The sequence below is a fragment of the Epinephelus moara genome, chromosome 14 (genome assembly GCF_006386435.1).
Source record: "Epinephelus moara isolate mb chromosome 14, YSFRI_EMoa_1.0, whole genome shotgun sequence".
NCBI classification, from domain to species: domain Eukaryota; kingdom Metazoa; phylum Chordata; class Actinopteri; order Perciformes; family Serranidae; genus Epinephelus; species Epinephelus moara.
Window position 1 is genome coordinate 7,180,684 of NC_065519.1, and position 23,022 is coordinate 7,203,705.

General features: G+C 42.0%; 1 protein-coding gene across 1 annotated transcript in view; it reads right to left on the reverse strand.

Annotated features, from left to right (window-relative positions):
- paplna (papilin a, proteoglycan-like sulfated glycoprotein) overlaps window positions 1–21,558 on the reverse strand; it is a 32,128-nt gene extending 10,570 nt beyond the window's left edge. The window contains 20 exon segments of the mRNA XM_050062658.1: window positions 87–171; window positions 412–607; window positions 1,349–1,429; window positions 2,068–2,218; window positions 2,369–2,545; window positions 3,221–3,425; window positions 6,692–6,818; window positions 6,918–7,041; window positions 7,338–7,510; window positions 7,601–7,681; window positions 7,840–7,963; window positions 9,458–9,588; window positions 9,730–9,832; window positions 10,043–10,103; window positions 13,968–14,071; window positions 15,721–15,783; window positions 21,247–21,382; window positions 21,384–21,476; window positions 21,478–21,512; window positions 21,514–21,558. Of these exon segments, the coding sequence (XP_049918615.1) occupies window positions 87–171; window positions 412–607; window positions 1,349–1,429; window positions 2,068–2,218; window positions 2,369–2,545; window positions 3,221–3,425; window positions 6,692–6,818; window positions 6,918–7,041; window positions 7,338–7,510; window positions 7,601–7,681; window positions 7,840–7,963; window positions 9,458–9,588; window positions 9,730–9,832; window positions 10,043–10,103; window positions 13,968–14,071; window positions 15,721–15,783; window positions 21,247–21,382; window positions 21,384–21,476; window positions 21,478–21,512; window positions 21,514–21,552 (2,289 nt within the window). The 5' untranslated portion in view covers window positions 21,553–21,558.
- Between the last annotated feature and the right edge of the window lie 1,464 nt (window positions 21,559–23,022).

Below are 23,022 nucleotides of genomic sequence, written 5' to 3' on the forward strand. Positions count from 1 at the left end.
AGGAAAGGTTTAATGGTCTGTCTGATCATCACTGTAGTGAAGAGCTGGTGAAATGAACTGGAAGAATTTCATGTATGTTTGCTCACAGTGGGTGCAGGGGCCACATACTCCACGCAGCCCTCCCTGTTGGGGCCCTGAGCAGCCGTCACTCCGTCTCGGCAGCAGCCATAACTGTCACACAGAACAAGAAGGTACAAGTAGTAAAACACTATGTACTGAACATGTGTGCCAAATATAACACATATGTGACATTTCTATGAAAACCTCAGCCTTCGGTCACTTAGTGGTTACTGCTGAAGTCACGCGTAACGCCACACAGTCTCTGCCATGAAAGTGACACCCCCACAAAGGCTCTAACAGACTCCATATGTAACCTCAACCGCAGTGTAATGACAGCTTGGAGCTGGATACCTGGTCTGGACGCATTGTGGCCGGACAGGAGTGGGAGCTGGGGCATATGGGCAGCCCAGACCCTGGGGGCCCCCGGCTGAAGTGCGTCCATCTGGGCAGCAGCCATAATAGGACTGGCTGCAGTGGAGGGCAGGGGCGGAGCCGTGAGGGTCGTAGACTGTGTTCGTCTGGGTCGGATCTGTCTCAGGCCTGCGGGCTGCGATGAAACCAAGCGAGGGGGGAGAATTAGCACATTATACATGCAGACTAGACCCCACAGTTCATGGTGTTTTATATAGACAAGACGTACAATAGAGTCTACGCTATTGTGCTTGAGGCCACACAGGAAGTGTAAACACAAAAGAACGCAAAACGAAGAAGAACGGCAACAAAACGGCTACAGTTAACTAAAAAACATTTGTTTATGGAAGGATAGAACAGGGAACAGTGGAGAATGAATTGGAACAAGGAGTTCCAGCAATGAGAATAAACAATCTCACAGGAAATGAACCTCAAACTTAAAATTCCTGACCACTGGGACAGTGCTGCAGAATGCCAGAACATGCCAAAAACACCACAGCCAGCACTTGCACACTTCAGTGCTTCTGAAATATTTTAATCAGGCCAACAATGCCCATGGACCCCTGAAAACATGTCAATCAGGCGGCCGGGATAATTAGTGCTGGGACAGGGAGGGGGGGTGCTGATGGGGACAAAGTGACAGGAGTTATATCAGCAGAGAGGAGGGAGGGGGTGCAGGGAAACTGAGGGGTTGCAATTATTAGGGTACAATCACACCTACAGTTTGTTGGGTATAAACCATAAATGCTTTATAAATGATCAATTAACCAATAAAATGTTGAAATCTCGTTTCGTCTCCAGAGAGTGAGTGGTGTAACTGTCATCGCAGGGGTTTTACTGATGAATTAAAGGGAAACTGATGAAATTTGAGTCAAACCTGTTGAGTGGTCCGGCACATAGGGCTGGAAAACAGTATGTGTGTTGTCGTGTCCTCGAGTGTCCTGGACGCTGGGAACCACTGTACAAAAAGAAAGAACAAACACAAACAATGAGAGCTCACTATACAGTGTAAGTGAGTGTTTAAATTATCTTCTGACGTTGACAGAAGTTATGATACTGCAATGTGTGCTGACTAGTTCGTATTGATTCAGTCATTTACAAACAGAAAACTTGAATGTCTGTGTTTCCGTTAATAAATGACATGTTGCATTAAATCTGCTTATGATTTGTCCTGAGGGCAACAAATATAAGGAGAATATCAGAGGCCCCAGAAGCGAGCCCTGTGGGACACCACAGGACAGTGGAGAGGAATCAGACACAAAAGCCCCGTTTCCACCAAACAGTTTCGGTATGGTACATTTTGAATCAAAAATAACCCTTCAGACATGGTACCTAGACCCTAGCTTAGCACTTCCACCGCTAACACCTGTCTGTCATGTGGGCGTTGTTGTTGTCAGTGCTCAATCCAGCACTCACTGTATTTCCTCCGTTATCAGTCTGCACCTTGTTAATTGTCCACAGAACAAGGTTGCACGCTGACATACTCAGAACAAATCACAACAGGCTGCAAGAACTACTCATTACTAAAAGTCTGTGTCATCCAAGAGAGACAATAAAAACTAAAGTAATTTAGGAGCTCATGTTGCCTGTGCTCACACTGTGGGCTGTAGCAGGACTGGGTGTTGCAGCGCTCCGTGGTGGAGGGTTTGGGGTTGACATTACACTCTCTCACAGGGTACAGGTTCCTGTCTTGGTCTGAGCAGATCACCTGCCGCTCTCGTGTGCCGGAGCCACAGCTCTTAGTGCACTGGAGGAAAAACAGACAGAGATTATAGCCAGTTTAAAACAGTTGCACTGAGAGACAGAAACGATGACATGATACTTCACATTCAGCCACAATAACTGCACATTAAGTGTCCCCGCATTGTTCGTGTTTGCTGTTCCGTGTCCCGCTCACCAGTCCCCAGTCTCCAACGTGCCAGCTGATCTGTCTCAGGCAGGCTGCCATCTCACAGGAGCGGGTGGCAGTGGGGCGGACCAGATTGCTGCAGGAAGTTTCCTCCAGCTTCATTCCTCCCGTACCGACACAGGTGACGTCCCTGGTCTGCTGGCCTGTACCGCAGGTCACTGAGCACTGCAGACACATTAGCACAGATTCTATAACACAGATCTCTTCAATGTTGCCTTAATGTTATACTGTTTGATAATAAAATTCAGTATAATGAAACCTGAAAAGCTACTGAAGATATAGCCTACTGAATGTATACACATTCTGCTTTTGCTTTTTAATGACTATAAAAGTGAAACAAAGACCGACCCTGCTGTACAGGAACCAGTGAAGGGAAGCAGGGAAACTTTGCTGATACAGGAACCAGTGAAGGGAAGCAGGGAAACTTTGCTGATATCCAACCAGCTGTGTGTCATCGCAGTGTGTGCAGATGAATGGTGTTTGACTTGCCCCAGAGATTCCTGCCCATCCAGCGGCAGAGGTCCAGGTGCTGGCATGGCAGCAGTACGGGGACGAAGCCAAACACCGTTCATCTGCACACACTGTGATGCCACACAGCTGGTTCAATATCAGCAAAGTTTCCCTTTATATTCATTGTCTTGTGTGGCGATCAGCAGTGATGTGGTGGTTCACTTGTACACTGTGATCTGTAGCCTATAGTTCGGCTTTAGCTTCTAACTATCTTTGTCTTTTTAACCTGTTGTTGCTGCTGAGTCAGTTTGACATCCTGGATATAGCGAAAGGTCAACTGTTTGTTTACTTTCATTTGATTCAGTTTCACCTTCAGTCTGGATCACTCACCGCGCTCCACCTAGATACTTGATACTCTGCACACTTTTGCATGTTGCAGGTCTGCAGAGAGGGTGGTGCTTCTGTGTAGGCAGCACACATGGCATCCTCCACCACGCGGGGGCCAGCAGCATCGTGGGAGATGCACTGCACGCTGCGCACCTGAGAGCCTCCACCACAGGTCACCGAGCAGGTGTTCCACTCTCCGGTTTTCCAGCTGGGAAATCCACCGGGAGGAGAAGGGAGACAGGAAACAGCAATCAGAGAGATGAAAGAGACTTCATTGTCATCCATCTATATACATTGCAGCACACAGAGAGATGAAATAGTATTTTCCTAGTCGCAGTGCAAAACTAAAGAATGAATGAATGAACATAAGGTGCAAACAACAAAATACAGGTACAGAACAAGATACAAGACAAGATACAAGGATATAGTGCAATATTAGAAACATACAAATACAAGTAGTGGAAATGTAAATACAGGTAGTGTGAATAAACGTAAAGTTGTAACATAGTGCAGAGAAAATGAAGAGTTTCATTCCAAACTAATTTTAAAAAGCCTGTCTGAAATGATGTGGGCTTTTTAAAATATGAGAAATCCATCCAAAATAGTAGAGAAGGTTTTCTGATAAAGCCTGACTTCATATTTTTGGCCAGAGGCGTGGGAACTTTGACATTAAAATTCTTGGCAAAGTGCAGCGTTAAGGAACAACTTCACAGCCCCTGGAAATCTTGTTTTGGCTGACATCCAGTGGTTTAACTCTCACTCTGCTGCAGTGAGGTGGAAGTGTTCTCCAGGATCGCATAACATGTCTGTCTGGAGTGCTAACAGAGACACAACCAACCACACCCAGCAGTAATGCTCAATTTTTAATCAGAGAGGGCAGTGACACACTGTTTGTTTCTTTATCCTGATGCTCAGTTAGTGTTTAAAGTCAAGTTCTGCCCTGGATATATGCAAGTCATTTCTATTAGTTGATCTATGCAACAGCAAATAATAGCGAAAAATGCCCGTCACAATTTTCAGAACTGACAGATTACTTATTCATTTTGTCTGACCAACAATCAAGAACCTAAAGATATTTCATTCACAATAATATAAAACAAAGAAAAGCAACTCCTGAAATTTCAGAAGCTGGAAGCAGATAATGTTTGGCATACTTGCTTTATAAACAACTTTAAATCATAAATTGATCCAAAGTGTGTCGATTATTTTCCATCCATCAGCAAATCAAGTAATCGACTGATGTTTTCAGCAGCAATTGAATATTAGCCTTCGATAATCGTTCTTTAGTTCAGATACATATCAGTGTTTTGGAATGAAACCCTTCAAATGAAATGCAAGTGTACAAAAGGATGCATCGCTTTAACAAAGCCACTAAAATACTACAAAATTACTAAATATGATTATGTTAAAAACAACACATCCTTTTGGCAATTGCAGTGTTAAAGGGCAAGTTAGGTATTTTTGAACCTGGACCCTATTTTCCCGTGTTTATGTGTCTAAGTGACTGATGGCAGCAACAATTTTTTAAAGCGGTCTAGAGTTGTGTGAGAGCGCTGCAGCTGGCAGCAGCAAAACAGGCTGCAATGTAACCACTCAAGGCACATTTGCATCGTTAATTTACGTCCAGGTAGGGTTAGGGTTAGGGGTTAGGGTTAGGGGGGGTTAGGGATCTTTTTGTCACTGACAGGCTCAGATTGTTATTATAAGTGTCCGACAACATTATGTAAAGGATCCCTACAGAGATAGACCTTGTTGTTGAAGAGTAAGATTTTTTTGTTTAATGAGAAACAGCTCTGAAATGGCTATAGCCAAACCCACCAGACTCTCATTTAAAAAAAAGGAGAGGCAACATATTTTCACATCTAACTGGTTGAATTAATGGTTTATTTCAACCAAACCAAACCAAAGTTAGTAATGGTTGGAACAGTAGAAAGATGACCCAAGATGGCTTTTGTGAGTTTTATTTTGTTTTTGTCGACTCTGAATAAAGTGTGTTTAATGATGATAAAATTACTGTTTTTTTTAAAATGGAGTCTGGTGGGTTTGGTGTCAGCAAATTTGGGGCTGTTTCTAGTGAAATATAAAGGTTCTTAATCTTCAGCAAAGAGGTCTATCTCTGTAGGGATCCTTTCTATAAACTGTCAGACACTTGAAATAATAATCTGAGCCTGTCAGTAGCAAAACAGACACTTTAAGTGGATGTAGATTGATGGTGTACACACACCCCAATGGGTTAAATTGCAGCCTGTCTTGCTTAAAATACTAGACCAATTTCAAAAATTGTTGTTCCCATTTGTCATTTGACACAAAAACAGAGGAACATAGGGTCCAGGCTGCAAAATACGAAACTTATCCTTTAAAGAAAATCCAGAAACCTGCCACCAGTCAGTCACAGCTGAAGGACAGGAAGTATTTTTCATGTCCTGGTTAGTTTGGACACTGATTACAAGAAGCATTAATATAGAAAGACTGGACACAAAATTACGACCAGCAAGCTCACACTTGATCTCTGCCCCAACTTCAGCACACATACATGAACATCGACTGTTTCTGGTCCATATCTTTCAATTTGAGGATAATGAGGCGCAGGCAGCGTCACCCGAGCTTCATAAACATCTCAGGTTTCTGAGCAGCAGCAGCATCAAAGAAAAGAAGCAGGAAATACCAGAGAGTCACTGACTGAAGCCCCGGCTGTTTACTACCACTCTCGCTACTGCTGTGTCCCATTCAGACGTACACAATCCCCACAACACCCGCTGCATGACCACCTTTAACCTTAAACAAACACCTCACAACACACCGGCTACGCTAATGCACAGCGACAGAGAGTTTAACAGTTTGCTGAAGCAGTCAGGCAGCAGCCCGGCTCAGGGATCAGGTACAGGGGCCACAGGTTGGGAGGTTAAAAAGGAGGAGGAGGTGTCTGATGGAAATGTGGCGTCAAATCAGGGTTTGGCCTCCCTGGAGAGAAGCGTTAAGTGCATCCGAGACAAATGAGGATCATTAGAGGTTGAAAAGAGATCTCTGAGCTGGACAGTTGCCTTCGTTCTCACCCCAAACGGAAGAACAAGTGTGTGCGCTAAACACAGATACTAAAGTCAAACACATCTAAAGGGTATTCCAGGAGTCACTGTGAAGGATTACTAACGATTAAGATCTCCCCCTGTGTTTGCAGTCATCTAAAACTCTACCACTACGACTACAGACCCTGAGTTACCTGAACACATAGGCTCTGGGTCTTTCTGAGGATCTCCACAACTGTGGTGGATACAGGTACGCCATCCTTTCAGACAGTCATAATAACACCAACAACAGTCAAGAAGCTGCTCTGAAAGTTACTGTTTGGACTACTATGAGCACAAACACACTTGCAATGGACTAAAAATGAACTCTAGATGTTGTTGGCTTTAGAAAATTCTGCTTAAATCTACTGAATAATCACATTTGTACCAGAGGACTTTGACTGTAATTTACCTGCGGGTCTGTGGGCATGCCTGGGGGTTGCATGTACGGTTGGTCTGTGGTCTCGCCAGAGATGCACACAGATAGTCGGGGTAAGCCTCGTTATCAATGGTGCAGAAGACCAGACGAGACTGGTAGCCTAACAAAGGAGCAGAATAAGAAGGGAGTTGTTTCATTTTCTGTTAAACCAGCACTCGTCTCACTCAGGTTTAAATTATTGTGTTGTTCTGAGACTGACCTGATCCACACTCTCTGCTGCAGACAGACCAGGATCCAGAACTCCAGAAGTAGCCCTGTCTGGAGCGTCCATTGGGAAGATAGAATTCGTAGTCCACACCTTGGTTTGGCTCCTGGCTGATCAGCTGAGAAGAGAGGGTTGGATGTAACAATTAAAATCCCTTTATATTCACTAAAATGTTTGTCAGTCTGTCCAAGACTTTGGTCCAAAGCAACTAAAAGCCGGATTCCTGCTCATTGAAGGATGAAATCTGACTTCTCAACCTTTCCTCTAACACCATCAAAGCTGTAAAAATTCTCCCTGACTTATTGTGAGATTCAGTTTTCCCTGAAGTGTGCTGTCCTTTTATTCATGGTCGAATTCTATTCGTTTGGGAGTTAAATATTTGAAATACAATTAAATGAAAGTATGAAATCTTACCTCAACAACGAGGGGTTCAGTGGTGGGGCCTCTGCCGATGATGGTTTCAGGGACGTTGTCGCCCTCAGCTCCTCTCTGGTAGTACAGCATCGTTCCAGCGATGGGTGTCGCCCTGGAAAACTCAATTACCCAGTGGCCATTGAGGTAGTACTCCCCACGCAGGTTCTTGATAGCTGTACAGAGAGGTTACAGTCATCACATGTTCACAATACAATCAAACAGACACAAGCACAACTATTTCTCCTCATTCAAAAAGTTCGTACCCAGGTAGTTACGTGTGGCCACTGTTTCTCTGATGCTGATAGTTGTGGCTCCAACGGGGATGATGAACATCTGGTTGTAGCCTGAGATGAAAATGAAACAGAACTCCTTTCACACATACAAACTACAAACCAAAGAAGTCTACATCTGACGTTACCTTCAGCGACAGGCAATTAACGTGCACATGTGATGAATGTGATGACAGAAAACATCTGTTGGTTAAAAACGTGCAGCAGCGTACCAGTTGGCAGATCGCGGAGAGAGAAGCTGTTCTTGACCTGGTAGCAGGACTGTCCGTTCCCCCCACACTGCAGGCAGGGGTCCTCCTGCTGAGGAGACTCCAGCATGTTGTCACAGCCCAGACGCTGGAGAAGAAGAGGAAATAGCTAAATAATTCATATGCAGGAAGGTGATTGGTGCCAGATCATATGCATTGTGTCTCCAAAGAGTTTAGTTAGTCTTTTGTTCCACTTTAGAGCCAAAAACAACAGAGTTTTATTGTGATTTTAGTGTGCAGTGGTGACCTAAGGGCTGTTTGCAGTCACACCAATGCAAATATTTTAAGAAATCCTTACTAGATGTGCTGTGTGCATGAATATATTTGAATTACACGTAAAGCTGTCAAATGTAGTCTGTTGCCAGTGGGTTAAGATTGAAGATCTTTAAAAACCCAACAGCTGTGCCCTTGTGTGCATGGTAATGATAGTATACACATAATGTTTTTTAAAGTCAAAGGTGGCTGAGCAAAAAATATAAACACAAAAATAAAATTTGCATATAAAAAAATGTGCTGCTTCAACTTTACTGCATAAACCCTGAAAAAAGCAAAAGTCCAGTCACAGAATTGCTGCTTCAGCATCCAAAGCAAACCAAAACGAGACCTGATTTAACAAGGTGTGAGAGCAGAGAACATCTGTGGGAACACAATTATTCTGTGAAAGTAGGAATCTAGGAACCAATCTGCTGGAAGTGGAGGTTATATAAGTGAAGGTTTAGAAAGTTAAGGCCCAAAAATAAGAACTAAGAGAGTGGAGGTTTGGACGGCCGCTCCCCATAGACGAGGCGATAAAGACATGATGTCAGAGGTTAAATAGAGGAGGTGTTTCATGAGGAAAAGGTCGCTGCGATAATTACATGAGAACAGAATGAGAGCAGAACAAGTGTTTGATATTACCACATAGTGAAACTAATCTTTCCTCCTGCTGCTCACTGTGTCCACTCTGATTAACGGAGTGATGCTGTAAAACAAATGAACCTCGGAGGTGTTTTATTCCTCTAGCTTTGATTTATTTACAGAAAAAAGGTGGGAGGACATAGTTATTATGTTATGAGATCAAATCTGCTCCACCGATTAGAAAACTGGTTGTATTTCTTTTTTTTTTCCTCAAACAAAGCTCTACTGTCACGTCATCATTTAACATGCTTTACTTCATCTCAGCGTTTGATAAATGTTGCAGTACAAACAGTTTTATCTGAGCAGCTACCTGGAGGGCAGAAGGCAGCATCAGACACAGAGCAGAGCATAATACATGTAATCAAAGTTATGTACATTATAGGCCTAATATTCAATAATTTTGAGGAAAAAAAAAAGAACTTGCTGATTTAATAATTATATCACTGATCATGGGTCATGCAAAAGAAACCCCCAATGGCAATGCGTGCTGCGCAGTGGTGGAACAAGTAAAGTAGGAAAGATATTTTTTCCCAGATTGAGTAGATTTGATTTTGGAAAGCACACATGTAAAAACTTCTTCTCTGCTTCGCTGACTTTTATCACCTCTCTTAATGTATAATTTCATCTGAACTTGTGTGTGTATTTATGTGTGTGTGTGAGTGTGTTCATTTCCTGTGCAGCCCACCTTGCAGACTCCCTCCACACAAACGTCCCTCCGTCCTGGGTGACAGGGCGTACCATCGACCACAGAGCTGCGGTGACGATAGAAAAAGTTTTCTCCTCTTGGAATGCAGTTCAGCTCACAGGGGTTCTCAGCTGTCAGAGACATAAAAGTCATTTTACAATAAAGGTGATTTGACCTTAGAACATTAGTATGTTTATATGTATATTAGCAGGTTTAATAAGAACTAAATGCTTTTGCAAATCCAAAACCAGTGCTTTAACTTTGCTCCTGACCTCCATAATAAGGGAGCCACTTGTAGAGTTTTCCCTGGAAGTCAGTCCCATCAAACGCGGAGCACTGCTCCTCACGGAAATCCTTGGATCCCTCGGGACAGTCCTGAGTGGAACAACGGGACACAGTGGAAACTTATAAATATTCACAAAGTAAAACATCCTATTAACAAATACAGTCTAAATATTGCAAACTTTAATTTGATGGTAGTTGACATTCATCCTTGTTACAGCTAGTTTAGAGATTTATCAAAGGCATAAATGTGTTTTTGTACATTGTACATTTTAAAATGTTGAAGACAAAGAGCTTGTTCACCTGGATGTTGCAGGTGCGGTAAGACTTCTCTGGTCCAACACAGTTGTGTCCTCCGTCAGCCCTGTATAGAGAAAATGAAGCATCAATATGAGACAACTATTTTCTTTCAGAAGGAAGTGTGCATCTACTCATGGACAAGAGGCTCATGCTCATGACAGTGCAAGATGTAAACATTAATGGTGTCCTCCTCAGCTGAGCTGTAATGTTAGCTAGCTCAGTGGTGCTAGGTGAGCTAGCAGTAGATGCACGCCTTCATCTGCGTCGTGACTCAGTTGACGGGTGTAGTTTGGTAGAAAGAAAATAGTTTCTACACGAAACTGCTCACAACAAGGTCTGTGGATTATGTTAAGCAAGCTGAGTGCCATCTAGTTCTGTTACATTGGAGAGAAGACAGACATCTCTACAGCTGATATCTCCAACACTCGGCAACTCACACCAAAACAATCTAGACTGATAAACAGCACTACAGGTAAGAGGGAAAATATATGTTTTTGATTTGGGGGTGAACTGTCCCTTTAAATCACAGGGATGAAGTTGTTTATTTCAAGGCTGAACCGGGGAGACACGTGATGTATCTGCTTTATCTTCATGAAGCTACAGGAGCTGACTCTCTGCATCAAATACGTCTTATATGATGTATTAATCCACTCAGTTTTAAAGGGGGACTCCAGTGATGTCATATTGCACTTAAATAAAGTTCATTTTTAGGCCCAGACACACCAAACAGGTATCAAAGAACAAGTGGCAACACAGGCTGATTGTTGCATCGCCTCATGTCACCTGTGTCTCGGCCTTAAGTGTGCTTAAACACAACACAAGACTACAGCCGACAGCCAAGTATTGGTGCCATCTTTGACACCGTTTCAAAATGCTGAATCTGCCAAAAATCAGGCAACAAGGGCCAACAAGGGCTAACAGTGTGGGATACCTTACAAAACCTAAGGCAACAGATGCTGACCAATGGCCCACTGTCAGCTTGGTGTGTCAAAGCCCTGAGGGATTTTCTTTAAAAGGATGGTCAAAAGTTAAGAAGAAATATTGGGACTTCTATTCTCTACTATGGGAAAAGCTCTAAAATCGCTGGACCCTACATTTCCCATATGCATAAGCACATGCAGTGAGCAGCAGCAGCAGCGACCCACCGTCCAACACTGGCACACTGTGAGGACAGAAACAGAGGGCTCGACAGGGATGGAGTACCTGCAAGCGAACACGCCGTCTGCAGTCACTATGACTTGACCAGCAGACTTCACTAAGCTGACTGGCTGTATAAACAGGTGGTGTGCTTTACGTTCTAAAACCAGCCGCCGGCGATTTGACCATCTGAGTTGCAGGTGACACCATCAGCCAGCTTTCGTCAAGCTCAGACGGTCAGTTCACACCGCTGCAACTTTTCTCTGCAACGCTCTAAAACAGTTTTGTCTTGTTACGAATCTTTGGTCTTTAATTTCAAGTCCAAACTGAGACAACCCTGGTGACATGAGCAGGGTTATTTTTTTTAAGACTTCAAGACGAGTGAACTTAACGTCATGTGTAAAATCTGGGGAGTGCCCCTTTAAGTTAAATATATGTTCTTTTCTTTAGATTTATCGGTGCTGTAAAAAATCCCCTTTTGCATGTTTTCTGACTGAAGTTCCATTAAAACTTTAACAGTCATCATTGTGACACAGAAACAGTTAATGACTAGGTAAGGCTGCGGCACACGTATGCAAATACAGCTCAGACTGTCTTAATAATAAGTTCCAGCTCTGACATTAAGCAGCATTCCTCTTTAATCTGCGCCTGTAATAAAAAACGAGGTCTCAGCAGCTGGAGAAGCCTTGACATCGTCGCAGCTCAGCCCAAATCTCAAAAACATCCGTCGGTGAACCGTGAGACAGCAGAACGTTTCGCCACCCTCCCTCCCTTCCAGCCATGCTGATAACTCATGATTAAGTCACCTCCAAAAGTACCTGCCCTTAAGCTTCAAAAACAAGACATGCTCCTGTCAGCACGCCAAAACTGAAACTAAAACATGTCCGAACACTCAGTCACAACATCCAGCCTTCAACTTTTCACCTGGGAGTGGAAAATAAATATTTGGATGATCAAACACTGCTTTTGACTTATATATTATTGATCGCAGAAAGGTAAAATAGATTATAGCCCATGAGGTCAGGTAATTTCATACTGAAATAAATGATGGGCAAACGGGGAGTTCCTGTAAAGCACCCAATGAGTCAACAGCACTCTAATCATAGTATTTAAAGGTGTGATTCTGGCAGACAAGATATGACAGAGTTCATCCAACACGGCAGCAGCATCTTCCCTGTTATTCATTACTCAGCTGAGGAGGGGAAACAGACTCATTTACAGACAATCTGACTCACTGACTGACTGCACGGACATGTTGGAAACCAGCATCTCAGACGGATCAATGGGAAAATGCCAAATATCACAAACCAGGACAAAACTAACCTTTCCTAAAGTTCACCTTCCCGTGAATGTAACAAAATATCAAACGAGGTGAATCAGAAAACTGTTCGGACATGTTAACGTTAACGCTCATCACTGACATGTTCTGCCTGGTGGGCATTAAAAATCGAACTCGTCCTTTTTATCAAGTTATTGCTCAATAACTGAGACACACCTTCACTCCGCAGTAACTGTAAACACAGCTCATGAATGACAGATTAATTGTTTTGAATATCGCAGATCACATGCTGTATATTGAGTTAGACTGAAAGTTCAGGGGGAAATTACAGCAGCAGTGACATTTGATGGGAGGTTGCGTTCTGCACTTGTACTTGGTGGTAGAAAAACAACTCAGACGTATTATCAACTTTAAACTCCTATTGCAACATATTTCATAAGGAAATATTATCCTCTTTACCATTACATTTACCTGATATATATAGTTAGTGCTGACTGACAGAGTAAGATTAAACCTTTAAAACACAACACATTTTTAAAGAATAAACCATAGGCTCCAAATCTTTTTGGCTTGTGACCTCTACCTAAGAGATAAGGGTCTTGTTTGAGTCTCCTGTCACATGTCAGGTGTTTATTAGTTGTAAGCAGCTCCATAAAATGGAGACTCACCCTTTAATCTTCTCTAATTGTTTCAAATAAAGAGGTTAAAATATGCAACAAAAGCACAAAAAAATTTAAAGAAAAGTCCCCAAAACGAACTTTTTTTTCTTAATCTTTTCAGTCCAATCAATCAACTTTGATCCCTCAGATTTAATTTCAATCCGTCCCATCTGACACAGTTTTTTCTGCAGAATAAGTCCTTATACTTCTGATACTTTAAGTAGATTTGTCTCCTTATACTTTCATCCTTTTAGTTAAGCAGGATTTTGAACGACACGACTTCGCACCTGATGAATGGAGTTCACTTTATGGGTTACATGAGGCAACATGCCGGCTGGATTCCAGCAATACGAAGTCATTTACAATGAAAGCTGGCACCAACACTCTGTCATGTTTAGTCAGATGCTCAGTGAGAGAAGCAGCTTTACAAACCAGACTAAAAATGGACAGAAAACCATAGAGAGACATGTGCAGCAGAGTGAACTGAAGTCTTTTTAGCCAAAAAAGGGCAGCTAGAAATATTCGTTTTCATCCGCTCCTCTTCAGCAGCCAACACCCAGGAAAGAGAAGTCCTTTTAATGTTAACGGGCCCCTCCCTGCAGTCTGTTTGGATGTAAGACAAGCCCACGTCCCCGTGACTTCAAGGCATTCTTTTACAATCAAGATATAGTCTGTGCCCATGAACCTCACAATTAGCTTTATTCATACAGGAGGGAGAAAAAAAGACCTGTGTGTGTATTCAGGGCCTCACAATGAGCTGAGCGTGACAAAGACACGCTGACTGTGACTTCATGTGTTTATACAGGCTTGTTTAAGCATTAAAGATAGATAGATATACAGACAGATGACGTACCTGTGTGTGATACAGCGTCTGGTTCTCATGGTCACACCGCCACCACAGCTCCGGCTGCATTCTCCGTAAGGACCCCACGTGTCCCAGCGATCCACACTGGGCACCTGAACACAACACAGCAGTTTGTACATGTAATGCAGTGTGATAAAACAACAACATTAACCTTTGTTAGAATGGTTTTTCTTTGCTTTCAGACCAAATCTCATTAAATTTCATAGTTAATTCTTGGCCAGTGTTTGTTGTCAAGTTCAAGAATGAAGTTTGAAACTAGCCAACATGGATGAAAAATCATTAAAGTGGTCAGAAGTCTAAACATCTACTGGGCAAACTCAATTTGTTGAAAGCCTTGAGGTGTTTTCCCGACCAAATCTAACAAATTATATTATTATACGTATGTTCTGTGACTGTTGCGCATAAAGATTAAAAGGAATCCTTGGTTTTTTCAACCCAAATCTATTTTTCCATGCTTTTGTGTCTAAGTGACAAATGAAGACCATAATCTTTTAAATTAGTCCAGTACTGACAACGCAGTCTCACTCTTTAGTCGTCCAAATCTGGCATTTGGGCAGTGACTTTGCCGTGTCAGACACCAACGATAAAAGCTGACCTTTAATGATGGCGTGATATGCAGCCGGTTGCAGTTATAGTTTAACAGCCCCTGGCGACATTAGAGGGAAACGCGGGGGACAAGAACAATAGTTAAGGCGGCAAAAGTCCAAGTGGGGCAGGTGGGAGGGGTGGTGGATGGGTCCAACAAATACCGACTTTCACCCGAGAGAGCGGTATTCCTGTCCTTTAGCATCGACATGATACGTGGCTGGCTGCCGTTATAGGTCAATGGCACTCTGTGTGTCAGGAGGAAATGCGGTGGGACAAGGATGAAAGTTAAGGCGGCGAAAGTTCGGAGTTTGCGTCCCGTAAGACTCTAAAGCCAAACCCTGCTCTTTTGTCCTGAACTTAACCACGTGCTTTTGTTGTTGAAGGAAAAAAACTGCAATTTGCAGTGTTGTACCGACGTAGTGCTTTTATTTTGAAAAAAACTGTATGTAAACGTTAAATTTCCTGTGAAAACAGAAGTGTATTTTGAAAGAAGACAGGCAGAAGTCAGAGCGAGAATGTGTTGGTACGGAAAGAGTGCTGCAGCCAGGAGTGGCGAAACAGGCTGCAATGTAACTAAGTGTTTGTTTTTGCCACTGACAGGCTCACAATATTATTATAAGTATCTGACAACATTATGGAGAGGATCCCTACAGAGAAACAAAACGTTTTTCTTTACCTTTTACTGATCCGGTCAGTTCGTTAGTGAATTTGTAACCAAGTCTCGCTCAAGGAGAAGTCTCATTCTGAAATCTTGCGGACTTTTCACCATTGTTGAATCAGATAAATTCTTTGAAATCTACTGTTTAATGCTGCTAAAATCAATCAAAATCAAGATATTGCTGGAAAACAATGTGTTGTTTCATCCACACAAGAGTCCAAAACCTAAAAATATTCAGTTTACAATAATATTCATCAGTATACGTCTTCATTTTTGGCATTTCTGTTTGAACAAAAGATTTAATCAGTTATCAAAATAGTTAATCATCTTTTGATCAACTATCGATTATTTGACTAATTGTTGCAGCTCTACATAACACCAAAAACAGTATATAAACTGCACCGCTTTATGTTTCCAAAAACAGTTGGGTGTCTTAGGTTTTGGCTGTCGATGTTAGTGCATTTTCGTTTTCAGTTTGATCCAGTGGGAGTTTACCATGAGCGCTGGAGCCAAGAGCAGCTGAAGGATTACCAGAGGCAGGAGCATCTTCATTGTTCCCTGGAAGAGGAAAAAAAAGAGGAGACATCCAGAGTTAGTCACTGTGACTAATGGAGATTATTACACATTGAGCAACTTTTTCGGAAACAAGCCAGGGCAACGAGAGTGCAGGCTGTGACTGATGTGTGAAATATGCCAACACACACACACACACACACACACGCTCAACAGAATGCATGAGGGCCGAAAGACACTTCTTCTTATCAGATCCAACAACAGTAAATACAAAACAATAAAAGACAAAGATCAGCTTCAGTTTTTGGCCGACAGTCTGCACACATCCCTTCTGTTGCCCCGCAGCGCTTCCTGAAATATTTCCAAGTATATAAATCAGCGTGTGGTAATGATTTTGTTTAAGCAGATCATCACACTGAACCTACGCGCTGATAAATGATGCGGCAGCGTGTTCTGTGGTTTGGTTTGCAGCCGCCAACCACAGCTGATTATCAGCATCTGCATCTGTGGGTCTGGTTTATGTCTGATGAAAAACCTCAAAGTTTTGGGAGGGGGAATATACATTTGGCTGTTTCTCTTTTCAATCAACAGCGGAGAAAGTAATTTAGAGGTGACATAATCAGTCAAATAAGCAATTAGATGATCAACATATATTAATCAGGAGCTATTTTGATCATTTATTCACAATTTTTCCTCTTCTTAGTAATGCTTTTGAACAAAAACGCCAAACAATGACCAGCCTCAGTGGCTTAAACTTTAATGTATGTTGGTTTTCTCAGTCTTCTGTCACCATGCACTTAAAGAGAAGGTAATTTTTAATAATTTAGCGTCACATTTTCAGTATTTTCTGGCATTTTGTCAACTAAATGATTAATCGATAATGAAAAGTAATTAGTTAGTTAGCTGCAGCCTTAAAAGTCACTAAAATTGAAGGTATGTGGATTTCATATTCCTTCGAAGATAACACAGCATGTATGATAAGGCCTAATGACAGGGCGGAGCAGGGCTACAGCCTGAATATTTTCTCAACAGCCCCGATTCTTTTAGGTTTTTAAAATACCTTCAACATTCAGATAATCTCAGTCCCTCCACAATTTTGCAGCTGTTTTGGATGATTATTGCGTCCTGAAATACCTGATTTCATGCAGGGTTTTTTTTTTAAAAATAGCGATGCATGTTACAATGCTTTAAGGTTTTGCTGACGATCAGCTGTTGATGCTGTTCAATACAGCGCTGAAGGACGATTTCCGTGTGCCGCTCTCCTTCTGCTAACTCTGCCCGCTTAGCACAAGCTAACACAGCACGACGTGATCTCATCGCTACTTGTCGGGTACTCCCTGCATTCGAGGATAACCTCTGACACCTAGTAGTTAATCTCACACCAATACTGAAAAAGCTTGACTCTGTTATAGAGTGTGCCAGTAAACCCGGAACTCCGTTAGCGCTTTTACCACTTCCGGTTCTCTCGTCTAAAAGTCAATACCTTTTTTGAATGGGATTTTGGTAAAATGCCTCAAATAAGGTCTGTGGTTAACAAAAGCTTAGGTGAGTTAAAACACGTCAGTAAATACCCTACTTGTGAATTTTGAAGCTTTTACATGTCATAAAAAAGGCGGTTGCTAACAAGTTGCTCAATACAACTACAAACCCTGTCGGGGACATTAAACGTCATCACCCCCGAACAGGCGAGCTTCCTATATAGCTTAAACAGTCCGATTTCCCCATTATACAATGTTTTTACAATAAAGCGGCCGCAATCAGTTGAAAGCTTAGTGGCAGTGACGTCAAGAGTCATGCGACCGTGGAGTAGTCATGTAGTCCGTTAAAGCCTAACGTTAGCTTTTTACTTCTGGCGATCGCATTTAAGCTTCAAATGCGGTATGAAAGGTGTTCATATGTGAAGATTATCTCGCTGAACAAAACCTGTAAGTATCATAAACTTGTGTTAGCCACTGAGCTTATCTTCTGACATAATCCAAAACGCAATGCAAAAATCACATTCATTTTCTCTTCCAGGAACCAGCGCAATGCTAAACTTCCGGGTTTTGACGTCAGCCCTGGCACACTCTATTAAACCTGTTAATAACCATTCTGTAACGTTAGCTGTGTGATGCTAACAGTTAGCTCTGTCACTGTGTGTTTGCGACTGTGTGTGGAGCTCACACCTCTGCAGCAGTGGTCTCATGATAAACAGAGAGAGAGAGAGCAGGGCAAAGAGGCTCTGAGTAAATCAATACACTGCACACAGACCTACAATGAAATGAGATTTAAATGGTCAAATTTGGAGTAAAGCTGCGGTGATTGGAAAATTGCAAGGTCATGCAGGGATCGGCGTTAATTGTTGCATTCACAACATCCTGGAGGGGCTGTAGGAGCCAGAATGTGTATTTTACCCTTGCTGTTTATTATTTGTGAGGCTGCAAACATTCTTTTGGTCACTTTCATTTCCAGTTGTAATTGGCACAGGTGTGGTTACACATTATTTTACCCGTTCATTCACAGCCATGTCGGTTTTAAGACAAAGAGGGTGAGTTTTGGCTCTGATACTTTCTATTGACCGTTATCACATAACGTTACCGCAGTCACATAATCACATCAGTGATAGTTCATCTCTTTTGTCTTAGTGGTTCAATCATCATGAAACACATTGTTGGACTTAAGCATGGACTTCTTTCAACGAGTCACACTCAGACTCTTGGTGGCGTTTTTCATTGATAGTAGTCACTACAGGGCACTGACATATGACCATGATGTTTATCCTACTGTGTTACTCCCCAAAGAAATCTCATATAATCGATCAAATATTCATCTTTTGGCCTGATGTTCAAATCAGAGTGTTGAAGAAAATGAAAATAAGTCATCCTCAACATTTCTAATGTTCCAGTTTCAGAGTGATGAAGACAGTTGGACAATGATTAGATAGAAAATAGGATGTGGGCGCTACAGGATGATTTTCTTCCTTGGCAACTAACTTTCTTGATTGATGCACAGATAAATAGGTGTTCTATAATCTCAAATGCCTTGAAATACAGCGCACATAGCTGGCATAAATGAGAAAAAAAAATCTTCCTGTGGGAGCATGCCCCCTCGGTTTGGGCTGAGCTTTGAATGTTTACAGTGTCTGACTCCTCCCCTGCTTCTATGGTGCTGACATGTATCTTCATCAGTACTTTTTAAAGCCTCAAGCTGTGAGACCTCCAACACTTTAAACAGCAGCCTTATCATTTCCCGCTGCTGTCTCATCACTTAATTGCTTAACTGAGCTAAAAATGTCTCCGTTGTTGCTTGTGGAGGGGCTGTTTGTTTGTTGTTTCCGGGGCAAACGGAGGGTTTCTTGCCCCCCTGAGAGAGAGGGAGAGAGAAGGGGGGGGGGGGGTCGGCTGGAGCTGCCAAGCCACCTCTGACCCCGTCTGCCATGACGACCAAGTGCCCCGGCAGTGAGGACATCCTGCAGCCATGAACGCCCCACAGGCGACAAGTCAGAGGGATGGTTATGTCAGAGCGCAGAGGAGACAGGCAGTCAGCATGTCTGATGTGTCTCAAACACAAAATCTCACTGAAACAAACACCCGAAATTGAGCAACAATGGTGTCATTGGCCCTGGGCGGTGGTGGTGATCTACTGTCTGGGCCAACAGCATTCATTTACATCTCATTAACACTGCACAGTAAACCCACATCTAATGACCAGAGCTGCCTCAAACATTAATTCATCTATTAATCAATCTGCTGGCTGGTTTTTAACATTTTAAAGGAATTGTTTAATCTAGAAAATGCCAGAAAATTGGGATAATGCCTTTATAGGTTTCCAGAACTCTCTTCGAATTGCCTTTTTGTCGGAACAAAATCAAAACATATCAAATACGCAATTATATAAAACAGAAAAGAGGAGCAAATCCTTAAGTTTGAGAAACTGGAATCATTTTCAGAAACATTTTTGCTTGATAAAGGACTTTAAATGATAAACTGAATGCACAAATTGTTTATTTAATGTCCATCAACAAATCCATTAATTGTCTGATCTATTAAAAGCACTGTAGCCTAATTGAATTACTGACCTTAAAGCAGTAGTGAGTAAGATTTCTGAGGGATTTAGTGGCATCTAGTGGTGAGGACTGCAGATTGCAACCAGCTGAAACTTCTCCCAATTAGAATTTCTACAGTGTTGAGAGGTTTTTCTCTGGAGACGAATTATTCGTAGAGGTCTCTTCCTCTCCAAAACAATTGGACCAGGTGATTTAAAACAGTAAAATTACTGAATAAAGCAGTTTCACGTCACAAATCAGTGTTTCTCCGATGTTTTAACACCTGCAAATGTTTGTTCACCTTTTCTCTCTGATAATATAAGAATCAAACGTTCAGGAGGCTTTTACCTGGAGACAAATTATTCTTAGAGTACCCTTCCTCTCCAAAAGAAATTGATTCAGTAATTCAAACCAGTAAAAATACTGAATAAAGCAGTTTCACATTACAACTCAATGTTTCTCTAACTTTGTTCTAGCATAACACGTGCAAATGTGTGCTCACCTTTTTCCTCCGACAACTTAAGATCCAGATGTTCGGGAGGTTTTTAGTGGGAACTGATTTATCCGCAAAGGTCTCTTCTTACCCAAAACAAAAAAAATCAATGAAAGTCTTCAAATAAAGTGATGTTAAAAAGACACCAAAAATCGACTGAGCTCATACTGCAGTCATGTTAAAGTCAACGTATACCCAGAATACTTAAAGGAAACATTTTCAAAGCATCACCTTGAGCAATAAACCCCAATCAAAGCCACCAGCACATCGTATCAGACAGGTTGAAACCAACAAATGTTTGCCTTTTATTGCCAGATAAATGACTTAAATTAATAACCACCTTTAACAATGAATCCATCCTTTCAGTTCACATGATACTCTTCATCCTGAGTACAATCAACCATTAAAAACATTCTTTGTGAGACTCCTGCATTAGTCACTTTTTATTGTACCAACTCATAAAGCCTTTAGCCTCAGGCTATAAGCTTTAATCCAGCCAAATTAACAATTATTATTAGGCTGTCAGAGAGGGCAAGCAGTGTCTTGTGTTCTGTACACTGGCACCTGGTCAGTCCAGGAAATCATCAGTTAAAAATATATTAAATTTATACAAAGATTCAGTAATAAATTGACTGTATTGTCTGATTTTCCTGCCCTAAGCGTCTCTATGGGCTCCACATTTTGGTTTATTGTGACTTTATTAAACTTGGAGACCTTCGTTGGCACCTCTGTTTGCGCTGTATTCCTTTCTTTACAATATTACTTTTGTTATTTCTTGTAAAATAAATTAAAATCTGAACTATAAGGCAGTACATCTATTTAAAAAATCTTTTTGACCCTTCTCCCTGATTGAAACTTATTTCTCATCCCCTCTGATGAATATTTATGTCCTCCAACGTGCCAAAACATATGACTCTTCCTTCCAAAAATCTGTCAATTAAAGTAAATCTGACATGAGGATAATCCGTGATGAAATCATGAGGCTACTCACCCTGATCAGTGGCTTTAAACGCGGTTTCTTTGGGTCCCAAACCGCCGGTGGATCCTCTCGGAGGACCGTGCAGGGCGCAGCGGGACTGACAGCTGGTTTCTCTCCGGGAGCTTTGACTTGAAGTTGCGTCTGAAAAGAGCTGCGGTGTCCTGGATATATGAGGAGGGCTATCTGGCTGGAGCCCTTTGTCTGTCTCTCTCCCTGTCTGTCTCACTCTCTCTGTCTGTCTGTCCAACAGGAAACCGAGTAGAAGAAGGAGAAGAAGAAGAGAAAGTCCTGTCTGTTGAACCTCCTCCGCGGCGTCATCAGCGCGCTTTTTAACCCGCAGCTCCTCCACCTCCTCCTCCTGACACAGATGAGGATCCTTTTTGCTCAGTCTGTAATTTCAGCCTGTAAAAATAACAGTTAATCAACGTGTTCGTTTGTTGTATAGGTCCCTATAAGCAGAGCTATATCCTCCATGGGGTTTATTCCCACTTTGCTACATGTCATTATCATGCGCAATACCATATATGTAATACCAGGGTACTCATCCAAGTCATCTCCCTAAATGTTTGGGGTTCAATGTGAAAGGAAGGGTTATAATTTTTTAGCTGAAAATGGCCCCCAAATGTTACCTTTGTTAAAAGAGAATTTGACTGGATTGTATGTTGGGTGGGACTCAATATGACGATTTAACCTCTGAGCTTTTGTTGACACAGGGCTTTTTGTCCTTGTTGTTTCCTGGTTGTTCTGGTGGTGAAGAAAGTTGTTCGTTCATTTGGCCGTAAACCAAAGTATTGGACAAAATGAAATCTCTATCTAATGATGGTGCTTCACGAAATGTTAGAGCAGCAAAGTTTTTACAGTTCATCATGAGGGGACCATGAACATCTGTATCAAATTACACACCAAACCGCCCATTAATTGTTGAGATATTTCCTGAAAACCCAACACATTCTCACTCCGACTTCGTCACCTATTGACGTTTGGTCATGGACCTTCCACATCCAGATACAATGTGCAAGGTACCCTGGGTGTGTTGGATGCTGACGTTCTGGGACACCGTGTCAAGTTCTGCCTGTTACATGCATTGTCTTTCAAAATACACTTCTGTTTTCATAGTAAATTTAATGTTTACATACAGTCTCTTTCAAAATAAAAGCACTACGTTGGTACAACACTGTAAATTGACGTTTTTCTTCCTTTATCAAAAACACATGGTTAGGTTTAGGGAAAAAGAACAAGGTTTGGCTTTATAATCTTATGGGACACACACACCGCTCTCTCAGGTGAAAGTCGATATTTGTTGGACCCTTCCACCACAAGTCGGATCTTACCACCTTAACTTTCATCCTTGTCCCGCTGTGTTTCCCCCTGATGCCACCGAGTGCCATTAAACTATAACGGCAACCGGCTATGTATCATGCCGATGTTAAATGGCCCCTTTTTTTGTTGGTTTCTGACACCGCAAATCACTGCCAAAGCACTGGATTTCGTCAAATACGGAGTGACACTGGGCTTGAAAACCAGAGATGTCAGCCTCATGGTTGAAGTCAGATGATCATCAGAGTCAGTGGGATTCATCCTTTAGGGGCCATTAATGTTTGTACCAAATTTTATGACAATCAGTCCAATAGTTGTTGAGATATTTCAGTCTGAACCACAGTGGTTGACCAACAGTCAGGCACTGCAATCCCTGGAGCTATGCTGCTAACATGGCTAAAAATAATAATAACTTGGATTATCTTGAGTAACCAGGTTATGATTTCTGTAAAAAGGCATTGCTGTTGAGGG